This window comes from Argopecten irradians, chromosome 8, assembly GCF_041381155.1.
Source record: "Argopecten irradians isolate NY chromosome 8, Ai_NY, whole genome shotgun sequence".
Taxonomy (NCBI): Eukaryota; Metazoa; Mollusca; class Bivalvia; order Pectinida; family Pectinidae; genus Argopecten; species Argopecten irradians.
This window is the reverse complement of record NC_091141.1, coordinates 6,185,503-6,199,342: the sequence shown is the minus strand read 5'-3', so window position 1 is coordinate 6,199,342 and position 13,840 is coordinate 6,185,503. Positions and strand designations below refer to the sequence as shown.

General features: G+C 33.7%; 1 protein-coding gene across 1 annotated transcript in view; it reads right to left on the bottom strand.

The window, feature by feature from the left end:
- The window catches only part of LOC138329200 (formin-binding protein 4-like), a 30,457-nt gene that overhangs the window by 8,364 nt on the left and 8,253 nt on the right, over nt 1-13,840 (bottom strand). The window contains exons 8-14 of the mRNA XM_069276014.1: nt 13,358-13,745; nt 11,500-11,610; nt 11,080-11,275; nt 9,654-10,099; nt 9,314-9,418; nt 7,307-7,440; nt 175-553 (exon numbers count right to left, since the gene is read on the bottom strand). Of these exons, the coding sequence (XP_069132115.1) occupies nt 175-553; nt 7,307-7,440; nt 9,314-9,418; nt 9,654-10,099; nt 11,080-11,275; nt 11,500-11,610; nt 13,358-13,745 (1,759 nt within the window). The remainder of the gene's footprint in view (nt 1-174; nt 554-7,306; nt 7,441-9,313; nt 9,419-9,653; nt 10,100-11,079; nt 11,276-11,499; nt 11,611-13,357; nt 13,746-13,840) is intronic.

Below are 13,840 nucleotides of genomic sequence, written 5' to 3'. Positions count from 1 at the left end.
ATGTTTATATATGGATAGCTTAGGTGAATTATGGACAGGGTTTTGTGTATGTTATAACATCTGATGTTTATATATGGATAGCTTAGGTGAATTATGGACAGGGTTTTGTGTGTGTTATAACATCTGATGTTTATATATGGATAGCCTAGGTGAATTACGGACAGAAAGCCTTACCTCTGACTGTCTTAGGATGCTAGAAGAAATGACTGCCGATTTTGAAGAAACCGTGGTGTCTGCTAGAGCTCCAACCTCTGGCCTTGACCCTCCACTCACAACCGTTGTCGAAGTAACCAAGTCAATGTCCCTCATACTTGACGACAGACTGGTTGGCTCGGAAGATGCTGAGGTCACAGAATGAGACTCGGGCGAGCGTGAAAGCTCTCCATCTGGATGCCTTTCCGGTGGCTTGGGGACAAACTTTTCAGAGCTATCCTTTTCCACCATGGCATTGCTGCTCTCATCATTTTCCTCCTCCTCTTCATCCTCGTCATCTGGATAGTCCCATTGTGTGCGCTTGCTCTTCTTGCCCATGTAAAAGTATCGCCTGTAAGCTCTACACAGGAAAACACCCATGAGAGAAGAAAATAAAAGAGATGAACTTTCTACCCATTACTTGAACTTCAACTCTGTATAGTTAAATTTCACCTGTACAAATCTCAATTTATACTGTAACAGATAATACCAGCTCTCTGGGAACTGAATAGGTTATCTCCCTTATATAACTAAGAATGGTTATCTCCCCTGCATAACTAAAAAGGGTTATCCTTGAGTAAATTATTTTGACATGATATAGTTGGGATCTTTAATGAAAAGTTAACAGTAAAAATAAATGCTTTAAACAATATTGATTATTGCTATCATAACAATAATAAAAGTTATCTGAGTCTACTTCATTCAATCAAATCACAAATTCCTAAAATGCAAAAAATAATGAAAAGTTTTCTTGTTGACACTGGGGATCCCAAATAACAATACACGTTATGCTAAGATCACCTTGACAGAGGTCACATTTACAGTAAGCTAATGGTAAAACCCCATTTTGTTTCCATAGCAGTGCATTACAGTATAAATTGATATGATTTACTGACAGGGCTAGTCAACTAAATCATTTCAACATCCTTTTATTAGTGTTTTCAAGTTCATTTACATCATTCAGCAGTAAAAATAATGAGATGAAAGAAAAAAAAATAACATAACACATTAGGGCATCCCCTGCTTGTGTAAACTTGATAAATTATATACAAGATTGCATAGACGGAGAGTTCATGCATTAAAAATCAATCAATATTAATGTAATTATTTTCAAAGAAAAATATGAAGAATGTCTTGTTTTAAAATATTGATTTCATTGATGAGATTTTAAATGTATATATCAAAACCTTTACGACTAATTTTCAAATTTCTTCTTTCTACAAGTCATCATTTCGGTTGATGAACTACGGAAGTCATGAAACTAAACCGCTGCCAAGTAAAGGACAGAAGGTGACATAAACAGCTCAACTTACAACAGCAATGAAACGGCAAAAAATGAGGACAATTTCTTTTTTTCCTGGACACAGATTCTATAATATCTGAAGTATGCTCACAGTCAATAAAAGGTTGTAAAAAGTTATTAAGAGATTTTCCTCCCACTTATATTGTATATCAAATCCAAGATTTGAGAATTTACTTCTTACTTATCACAGTTTCCTATTCTTTATACATTTAAAAGAACATTTCAGAGAAGATACCAGATAAATTTATTTGCATTAATTTGGAAACTTTCTTTGAACCAATATAATATAAGCACAAATGTAATTGTAGACACTAGTTCATTCATCCCTAAATACGAATTTGAACTCTCTTACTTCTCAAACTGGAACAGTTCATTGAGAAATTATGGCGATATTTAATAATTAATTAAACTAATGTAAACATAATGTAAACAGTTATCTTTCTTGTTTTTATAGTCTCCATAACATAGTAATAGTGCTCTCTCAATTCTAATCAAGTTGTATACCTATTAATTAAAATACTCTCCTTACCAATCTCAAAACAAAAGCAAAGATCGAAAAATAAGTCATAATTAATATACTGTATTACAAAACATTTAATTCTGGTTGAAGACTTCTTTAAACCCTTATAAATGCATCAATCTGAACATACTATCTGAAGCAACTGACGGACGGAGAGAGATATTTTACTTTCATTTATTTAACTAGAAAAAACATGCAAGTTTATACAATATATTACATAATCAGATTTTCAATTTTGGAAAATTAGCCTGGAGTTGTAGAATTAAATTTTGAAAATTGAGACTAATTTAAAAAGTGTATTTCTAAAATTCAAACAACTAAACGTTTTTTTTTCTGAGATGTTATTATTTTTCATTTTATTTTGAGGACAAAAACTCTTCATCGCTTCTGTGGTATACAATGTAGTATCTGCTCTTTCCAACTTGATCTATCAAGCTAATTATGGGCATGCTTCACGCTCAATGACCTAAGAGTGACCATTATCAAATAATTTGTCCTGTCCAGTGTCTACGAAGAGATGATATCTACTAGGTAACAATAAATAAGCCCAACACTGCCTACAGGACATTTTCAGGAAAAATCTATTTTCATTACACTTTCACTTTTGACCAATAATAATGTTACATTGTATTTTCACTGTTAAAACAAGATATGGTCACATTGCAAGGGGGCCAGTGCCCGTGTGGTGAAGGTTTAAATCACTAGCCCTAAACCTCTGGGTAGCCCGTTTGAAACCTACATGTGGCAGTACCAGGTACTGACCATAAACTACTGCTAATTTCTCGCTGGGTACTCTGGATTTCCTACTAAACTTTCCATATCCTTAAATGACTCCGAGTGCAGCTAGGATGTGAAACTTAATGATTAAGCTTCATACATCAAAATCATAAAAGTAAAAGAATAAATTGAAAAAGGTGACATTGAAATGTCACCGAAAGTTCAATATTTGAACTCCCATATAGCTGTATTATTAAGTACTAAAATAACTTGATGGTTTAATTAGAATGAGTCTTTTAAAGTGAAACAGATGAAATGTTAGGTGTAAAACTAAACTTTTACATTCACCAAATTATTACAAATTATGATTTATACACTTTAATAAGTACCCTCGTAAAAATTTACAGAAAATTAAATGATTATCTCTCTCCTGATTACTTACATGGTAAACTTACGCTGCCATGTGCTTAATACATTTACCAATCAATTTAAGCAGACTCTACATTCCGGAGATCTTTACAAATCAGCATCATCAAATGACTTCAATGTTGTCATGTTCAGATGGAATCCAGCAATCATTAGAATTTTTAATACTTCAGTCATCTTCAAATTTTTTCTGTATTTTTTGTCATTTCCCATTTTTGCTTTACTTTGTCATTCCCTTGGACTTTCTTCTTGCCTTGTGTGTTTCTTTCTTCTTGCCTCATCAAATCTTCTTTGGCCATTTTTTGTTGAATAATACTTGAAAAAAGTAAATAAATTTGCTTCTCTTCTTTTGCAAGAAATTAGCAAAGTGGTTAAAATTTTAATCTTTCAATGGCTTTTGTAGACTTGATGGAATCACTCCAGTGAAAAGTCACAGCAATATAAAAGTTTCAGTACTTGTCCTGTAAAAGTGACATCAGTCCTTTGAAAGCAGTCTTTGAGTCAGGTACACTTCATGGTAAAATACTAAGCTCAGATACACTTCATGGTAAACTATTCAGTTTACAAAGTCCACACCACAAATGTTTGTTATCAATTGATCAAAACGTCTTTCCACAAACACAGTAATCAACACTGTCTACAGTTCCACAAGCAATATCCAACAGAATTCTGTAAAGTCTTTCAACATGAAAATGGTTTGAGATGTCATTCCAGTTATTTTTTCTCAGTGTCCTAGTTCTTGAACTCCACACACTTTTATTCTAAGCCTTCCGAAATTCTTGTTTTTTGTTTGTTTTTATTTAATGACCCATCGACAGCCAGTGTCATTTAGGGCCAAACAAACATCAGCATTGGCACTGCCACTGGCAAAAATATCTTCTGATCTCTGTGTTGCGAAGAAAAGTCTTCGGACGACGACTGGACTTCATATACAATGATATATATGTATTCTTGTTGTGTAAACGCTTTCATGATCATCAATTTTGTTTTCATGTTCTACTTAACCAGCAGAAGATAAGTTAATTTGTTTGATGGGCTACAAATCATGAAAAATTGCTAACCTAGTGATATAGTATAGCCTTCTAGTTTGTCACTCTTGCTCAGTTATGATAAGGTCCTGATTAAATAATATCATGTACTTACATTTTACACCATTCATATCTTCCATACTTCTGTCATCGAACCAAAACTGACCTACTTTTCAACCTGATTACTGACATTCATAGGTGTATGTTCCTAATTGTGAATTTTTAAATTAAAAATAACCTTTAACCTTTTGACCTTGGTCCCATGGGTCAGAATCAGTCACCTGCTCTCTGATGATCCTGATGCAAGCTACATGCCCAAATGTAAATTCCCTTTTGATAATGGGTAAATTTTCATTAAATAATTTATAATGGTTATTTTATGGAACCTTTAATGCCAGGATATTACACCCTGGGGTCAAATATCAGGAATCTAAGCCTTATAGTATTGAGAAAGATTCATTTAAGATCATAACCTTTCTGATTCCTGAAGCCTTGAATGAAGTTCAAGGTCATTTATTTAAACAAACTTGATAGTTATTTACCTCAGCATGCTACAGGCAAAACACCACAGCTCTTAGTTTTTGAGAAGAACAAGTGTGAAGAGAAAGTTAACACCGAAAAGACGATTGCAGATGAGGCACCACAGCATGATTTCAATTGTATTTGATTAAAAAAATATCTATCAAATTTAAATCGTAGTATGGATTATTCGGTATTAGCAATGAAAATGCAGTCCAGCAGTTCAAAGAAAAGTCAAAGTAATGTCATAATCAAGTTTCCTTTATTTCTGTAGAATGAATAACATTTTTTCTCTGAAATTCAAAATCATTAATTAGCCCTGAAAAAGAACAACATATTAGCAAATTACAAACTTTTACACAATACATGGCTTCATTTCACTTCATTGAAAGTCTGAGGAGAAGAAATAGAAAGGACAGAAACAAATTTTTGGGCAAACAGAAAATTCAGAAACAAAATATGATAATAACATATATACAAAATGTGTTATAGTTATAGGAACTGTTACTGATTATTTGAGAAGCAAATGTAAAATTCAAAAGAAAAAAAAACATGTTAAACTTCCTATATTTTTTCTGATTCTTTTATTTCCCATCCATACAATTATTTGGATTGGAAGTAAATAAAAAGATAAAAGTGCTCCAGAAAACTGAGATGTCACACAATGAACTGGACATATATACATGTATAGAGAGAGTCGGGGCCAGGGGAAAGATAACTGACCAGCACATGCAGAGTTCATAAGTGACCTGACTATAGCCAAACATGGAAAGATGTCTTGTCAAACGGCCTCTGATTCTACCTTAGAAAACACACTACTGTTACCAGGTAAATGAATTTTGTCTGTAAGACTTGCTGACCAAAGATCGGAACAGATGTGGCTATAGCTAACTACCAAGAATGGAGACTTGTGACAGGGCTTGAAGTTTTTTACCAATATATGGCTAGGTAAGTCTGAAGCATGAGAAGACATAATTACATAAAACAGGAATTTATGGGCTGATGTGGCTAACCACCTAGAATGGAGACTTGTGACTGAGTTTAATTGTCATATTACCAATACCGGCAGGTAAGACATGGGAAGATGTAGGTTCACCTAACCTACAAAACCATACACGTTTTCATCCAGTTTTATCACACAAGAAAGTATTGATAATTCTGAATACAGCAGCAATTTTTAGCCACATAAGATTATGATGATAAACTATGTTCTGTTGTTTATCTTGCAAACAAGACAGAGTCGAAGATATATTAAAGAATGAAAATTTAGATCAGAATTTTACAAGATACTTACAGAATTAACCAAAAAGGGACTAAAAACAAATAGAGAAATGAGGAGAAAAGCAACAAAGGAAGTGAAATGAAACCAAATTAATATTTAATGTAACCTTTTGTATGCTAATGTCAGTCACTTTTGTTAAATATCAAATATCAACACAAACTGATGTTAACTATGTAAAGCCCAACTATATGTCTTTTTGAAAGCTTATGTGGAAAATACAATACAAACTTATTTTTCATTACATCTTAACAAAGCTAAATGTAATGACTTGCGGGCTACAATTGCCAAGTGGTTAAGCCACCGGGTCCCATGATTGAAATCCATGTGGAAAATGGCCAGGAATAGGTTAGTCTCTAGGTACTGTGGGTGGCTTTTCTCAGCATTGAAAGCCTGGCACATCCTTAAAAGACCCTTATTGTTTAATAACAGTACTTTCAAAACAAGTAAATAAACTGCAACCAGTTTTTTTTTCTGTTAATATTTAATTCATCATTTAATTCAAGTAATTTGTATTTGGACAACATTATTGCATGTACCTTCTGTTTCTATCAAACAAATCAAGGAATTCCCTTTTCTAATTTCTCTGTATGTATTCTTTAATTTATTAAGTATTAAATAACAGTTTAAACTTTCAGTATTTAGTAAATCGTTAAGAAAACCAATTTTTTCCTCCATGAATCTTAGGAATTGTGAATGACATCAGCATAAATTAGGACTAATATTACGACAACTCCCAGCCATGATTCAAAATTTCTTCATCTTTACCATAGGTAACAAATATAAACCAGTTTTACTCACCTCTAATCCTTACAATACAGTATCAATTTCTTCTCTCTTTGTCCTCTTGGTATAAGATGATTTTGCTGCCATTGAACCATATCTGACAGTCAGATGATCAGTTGTCATGTAAACCAAGGTCACACACATTTCACAAAAGTCAGTGACCTTTGAACTGCAGCAAAGGACAGTTTTTTTACACTGTCTCAGGTGCTAACACAAAATGGCAGAAAGTTAATCTGTCCAAATGCTGACACAATGCAGTAAAGTATGGACCTGCATCAGAGATTTTTTTTTTCAATTTTAGAATATATTCATATTTCTATTTCTGTTTAAATATCGTTCTGTCCCAGTTTTCACTGCGTGATTGTTCTGATAGCAAACAGGCAATTACAACTTAGACTTTAAAAAATATTTTTTCGTAATATAGAAGTTGTTTAATCTTTAGTGGAGGTTTTTGTTTCCCGGGATATGTAACAGGTCCATACTTAGTAGCACCAATGAAGATGTAGATGACAGTAGAGAAAACAAGATGGCCGTACCTGTCCCAGTGACATGTCCAGCCAGGGGGCGCTGCACTCTGCTCGTACTGCTGTAGTTGCCAGTTTGCCTCCTCAAGTTTAGCCACAAAGAATTCTGTATTTAGTCCACCTGCCTGCCAATCTTGATGTCTCGTCTGGAAATAAAAACGTTTTGTGCAACTTTTACAATGAACATTAAGGAATATCAATACTTAGGGTGTAACAAGACATCTGACTATTGATATATTGCGATTGCATGTCTCCGAACTCGATCAATCGATGGCAATCTCAAATCGATAACAACCGCCGCTTGTATGCATAACTATTGGTAGTTTCAATTGTCATATATTTTTCTGTAACATGGTCTAAAATCATGTACCCACAGAGGATTGATAAACAGACCCACAGAGGATTGATAAACAGACTAACAGAGGATTGATAAACTGACTAGCAGTCACAATGTAATGTCACTTTTTCCACGCAATTTAATCAAATCGCAAACACCGACAATGTTTTCAATCATGATCTTCATTGCGTTTGAGTTGGTACTGATGCTAGCAGGAAAAGGGAAGTAAATCTAAACCAATACTGCACTTGATGTACGTCATGACAACCAATTCATCGATTGTAGTCTGCAATAGTTAAACTATCGCAATAGTGTTTTCCCAGATAGCAATAGAATTGCAATAGTTAAAATTGCAGGTGATAGTCACCCTTAATCAATATAAAACAGTATTCAACACATTTTTGAGTCCATCGATAATTGTAATCCTGTGATTTTAACAAAATTCAGTCAAGTATTAAGTAATTATATTTTTGTGATGGCCCAACAGATATTTTATATTTTTATGATGGCCCAACAGATATTTTTTATTTTTGTGATGGCCCAACAGATATTTTATATTTTTGTGATGGCCCAACAGATATTTTATATTTTTGTGATGGCCCAACAGATATTTTATATTTTTGTGATGGCCCAACAGATATTTTATATTTTTGTGATGGCCCAACAGATATTTTATATTTTTGTGATGGCCCAACAGATATTTTATATTTTTGTGATGGCCCAACAGATATTTTATATTTTTGTGATGGCCCAACAGATATTTTATATTTTTGTGATGGCCCAACAGATATTTTATATTTTTGTGACGGCCCAACAGATATTTTATATTTTTGTGATGGTCCAACAGATATTTTATATTTTTGTGATGGCCCAACAGATATTTCATATTTTTGTGATGGCCCAACAGATATTTTATATTTTTGTGATGGCCCAACAGATATTTTATATTTTTGTGATGGCCCAACAGATATTTTATATTTTTGTGATGGCCCAACAGATATTTTATATTTTTGTGATGGCCCAACAGATATTTTATATTTTTGTGATGGCCCAACAGATATTTTATATTTTTGTGATGGCCCAACAGATATTTTATATTTTTGTGATGGCCCAACAGATATTTTATATTTTTGTGATGGCCCAACAGATATTTTATATTTTTGTGATGGCCCAACAGATATTTTATATTTTTTGTGACGGCCCAACAGATATTTTATATTTTTGTGCGGTCCAACAGATATTTTATATTTTTATGATGGCCCAACAGATATTTCATATTTTTGTGATGGCCCAACAGATATTTCATATTTTTGTGATGGCCCAACAGATATTTCATATTTTTGTGATGGCCCAACAGATATTTTATATTTTTGTGATGGCCCAACAGATATTTTATATTTTTGTGATGGCCCAACAGATATTTTATATTTTTGTGATGGCCCAACAGATATTTTATATTTTTGTGATGGTCCAACAGATATTTTATATTTTTGTGATGGCCCAACAGATATTTCATATTTTTGTGATGGCCCAAAAGATATTTTCTAACCTTTGTACAAACTGACGAGGAGGAAGATTATCTACAGTATTTGTCATTTGGTATATATTAAATGTTTGGAGATATGTCAAGATTTATGTTTGAGAAATAGCAATTTTAATAATTTATTTAATCCTAGCCTTACCTCCAGCTCAATAAGAAGGATCTGCAGCTTTGAAAGACCTTTCTTTGTCACCTCCAGAAACTCCAGCTTACTGAGGGCCAAGTCAGCTAACTCTGATGCCTGCATCTGTAACCAATTTTAGTTTTTACATAGGTTGTGAAAATAATTACTCAAATCCTTCAGAATGTTTATCCTCGTGTTTTTCTTTAAATTATCAACAAATATACATTTTTTATGCAATAATGCAGTTAAACCTTGTTGGTGAGACTGTGGTAAAAGTTATTTCAGAAATTCACTTGAAGCGTCTTGATCATCATATAATGTCTAGTTTGGATAAGTTTTAAATAAGAATGTGTCATACCTTGAGATTTGCCAGTTGTACCTCCTTCATCCTATCCTCAGACTTGACCATCGCTTTCTCCAGGAACTTCTCGGTTTCTGGAGGTAGTTCCTCCACTACAGGAGCTTTCTCCACAATTTCTTTCTCTTCCTGCACAACTTCTTTCTCTTTTACTTCTTCAACAACCTCAGCCTCTTTCTTTTCCTTCTTTTCTTCCTTTTTTTCTTCCTTCTTACTTTCTTTACTTTTCTCTTTGTCTTTCTTTCCATCTTTGTCTTTCTTTTTCTCATCACGGTCTCTATGTTTATCCTTCTTTCTTTCCTCTCTATCTTTATCCTTATCCTTTCTTTTTTCATCTCGATCCTTTGAATGTCTGTCGTCCTTTTTCTTTTTCTTGTCCTTTCTGTCATCATGTTTCCGTTTTGAATCCCTGTCATGATCCCTCTCGCTCGATGACCTATGTGATCCTGAGAACAGACAGGTTAGTAGTATCGTTTACATCAAACTTTGTGAACTATTTCATAATGCAAGAATTATCTTTCATTTTACTAGAGAGGCAGCAAAAATTATTTTGTTCATAGATTAATACTTTTATTTTTAACATGTGAATGTTTCTTATACCAGCTAGATAAAGAAATACACAATGTCTTCAATTTCAACAAAAAACAGTACAACAGAATAATTAGATGACAGTTTTTCTTGTCCCCGAGAACAATGGCTATGATTGAAATAGCAAATTGCAACAAACCAATCTGTATTTTACAGGGTATCAGCATCGGTAGTTACCGGCACTTGATCAATGTAGACGAAACCAATTATAGCTGCTGATTCTTTTCTAGGTTTCTTAGTTGTAATCTCATTGGATGCAAGCGCAATTAAGTTGTACAAATTAAAATGAAGATATTTCAACATTTATAACTATGTACTAATGTATAATTCAAAATATTTTTTAACTATTATAATTCAAAATATTTTTTAACTGTGTTTTAAGAACCACATCAGTTTTCCGGTGCTTTTTAAACAAAAACAAGATTGTTTTTGAGTCAACAGGAATATTGTAGATTGAAATATTCTACAGTAGTTGCCTCCTCGATATAATCGTGATTTATCGCAAAAACCAATATATTGGTATGATACCTGCTCTAGTACCACAGTAAAACATGGTTATAACAAACTTTTTGGGACCAACGAAATCGCTTTGTTTTAATCATAGTTTGTTATACATACAGTGCAGACATATAATCTTATAGGAATCATAATAATGGTAATTGCTACGTTATAAGTATTAGTTCTTTGTATGCATGTTCGTTTTAAATGTGATTTCCTGTAGTCCTGAATTAATGTTTCTTAACAAATACAATAATTTAGATACTGAAATAGTAAAACATAATACTACTGTACGCAGTGTAAACTGTCATAATTCTGGATATAAAGATAGAACATTTACCATGATCATGGTCCCTCCTTCTGGAGTCGGAGCTCTTCGACCTCTTGCTATCCCACACTGTCTGTGGAAGGTCGTCCTCACTTGACCGTTTCCGTGGAGGTCCGACTCGTCTCTCTAGTTCTCTTGCCATCATCTCCTCAATGGCTGCTTTCCGTCTAGCTGCATTCCGAGCCTCCATCTCCTGCCGCTTCTGGACCTGTGCAGGGTAAAAATGAAACAGCCTTATAATATTGGAATATCTTATTCCTTTGGCCATAATTTGATTAAAATTCCTAACTTATGTATGTCTTTAACTTTTAATTCTCCATAGGAAAGCAATATAGAAGGTTACGAAAAACTTTCTGTGATAAAAGAAAATCTCAGTACTAAGAAGTTTTATCCAAGCAGACACTGGTTTGCAGCAAAACATTTTTTAAATACCTGTTCTTTCATTTCCTCGACCAAACTTCTCTGCTTCAATCCTACGTTTTCTTTCTTTTTCTCAACAACACTAGTTTTGGGTTCCTCTTTTGATGTTTTCTTAGGTTCAGGCTAAAAAAAAAAAAAATATCTGATCAAATACTTTTAATATTGCGACTGTTTGATTGGTAAGCAGACAACGCAAAATCTTGTGTTCATGACTCTTCAATTCTGATATTTTGTGAATAACTTTGGTCCAGATACAGGAATAATACAAACAAATAATTTGTATTGTGTCACCAAGATCTTCTCCATAACTCATTAATTTATTTTTAATTTCATTTTGGACTACTTTAAACCAACTTTCTTTCGGGACTTCTGAATTTCCCAATTTCCATTTCAAAACAAATTCATGAATATTAACTTTCGCATATTCTAAAATTGAATAAAAATCGATAAGAGTATGAGTGGCATACACATTAATTCACGGAGATAAACTTTCATGAGTTCATGTGGATCACGAAATTCGTGAAATTAAATCACATGCAAAAGAAAATTGGTATATACAGAGGACTCCACATAATCGAATAACGGTTATTTGAATATTTCGGTTATTTGCATAAAATTCTGCGGTCCCGATTTTTTCCTTCTTTATCTTTGTTTTTCAACTCCGTGTATTTGAATAGACTTTTACACGACCTCCGGTTATTTGAATAAAATATTTTGGAAATTCTAAAAATAAAATCGAATTTTGTTCAATTTTGCAATATATTTTTAGCGTAATTCGCCGATATATGTTTCAAGATACTTCGCTTTTACTAGAAATCATCATGGTGACAGATTAACGTTATCGTATGGCTTGTTATTTTATGTATGAATCTGCAAAGGTATTCGACGCTGTTACGAATTACATCAGCAGCGGTTGATCATTACTTTAGCACTGACTCAAACATCTAATTAAAGCATTTGCAGTTTAAAATATGTTTATTTATTAACGTACCGTACCTTAGTTCGCGATCGTTTGGAGAAACCATGCTTCCTTACAACAATTGCCATGCATGAGTAGTCTCGTTCAACCAGAGTCTTGTTGACTACGACAGACATGTGCGTATCAAGCGTCTCGTTGAATGAGACATAAAAGCATGCAAAGTCGGCGTGCAATGACTACCGCAAGTTTCGTATGTAACATAATGGATACAAAAGATACTTTCTACGTTGTTTCATTGCTTCTTGAATATGCATTAATTTCTGAAATGTTATCAAGCAATTCGCCGTATAGATCAACAATACAGGGAGAATTCTCAAAACACATTTAGGTCCAGTGAACGCATGGCTTCATCACCTGCCGCCATTTTCGAATTCATACACATGTGTAAAAACAACACTACTAGTTGATCGACACTTTGAAGTTTAATCACAATCGTAAGCTCATTTTGCCAAGCAAATGTACGTAAATTTGTTTATTATTTAGGTTCAGAATTATTGACACAAATTCAATCCTGTATAGGCCTAGTTATTGCATTTGATATCGATCGTTTAGCTGTGTCTCTAAGATTCACGTATCGATCTAACGTAAACAAAAAACTAATATTGGAATATTTTTTGTTATTAAACATTTACAACTTCGAAAATAATTACTTGTTGTTCGTTTTTAAGTGTAAATAATTTACGTATTTATCAAGTAAACGAAACGATATCTATCTGCCTGTTCACATACAAATGTGTGGGGTCAAACGAAGGTGCAAAATGTCATCTCCGCCTATTCGAATACTCCGGTTATTTGCATATTTTCTTCTGGAAAATGACTTATTCAAACAAGCGGAATCCTCTGTAGTACCGGTAAAAGAACATTTTTTTGTTCAGGCATTCCACGATTTACCTTTTTAGTATCTTTATTGTCCAATGCCATATCGAGGGCTGCATCAATGTCGTCCAGATCCATGTCTACCTCTGCACTGTCGGACTCCTCCTTTTTCTTTTTGGTTTTTTTAGCATCGTCACTTTCATACTCACTACTGCTACTATCGTCTTCACTGTTGTCGAAGTAAGTGGCATCAACTAGGGAGGCTTTTGACGACTTGGTGCTGTCTGGCTTTGAAGAGGCCTGGTGGTCAGCATTCTTAAGAATTCCACCACTCTTTTTCTGGGCCAGAATACTAGAAGTTGAGGATACACCAGAGTTGTCTCCCCCTTCTACAGAAGACGCACCACCAGATGGCAGTTCAGGACCAAACAGTCCACTCTTTGCAGAACTCACACTGTCAGGACTGAAAAGAAAATGCATCTAACGTTAGTGAAGGAAGAGACATTCAGCAATGACTGTCAATATCATCTTCTACCAGAGAAACAATTTTGTCAAAAT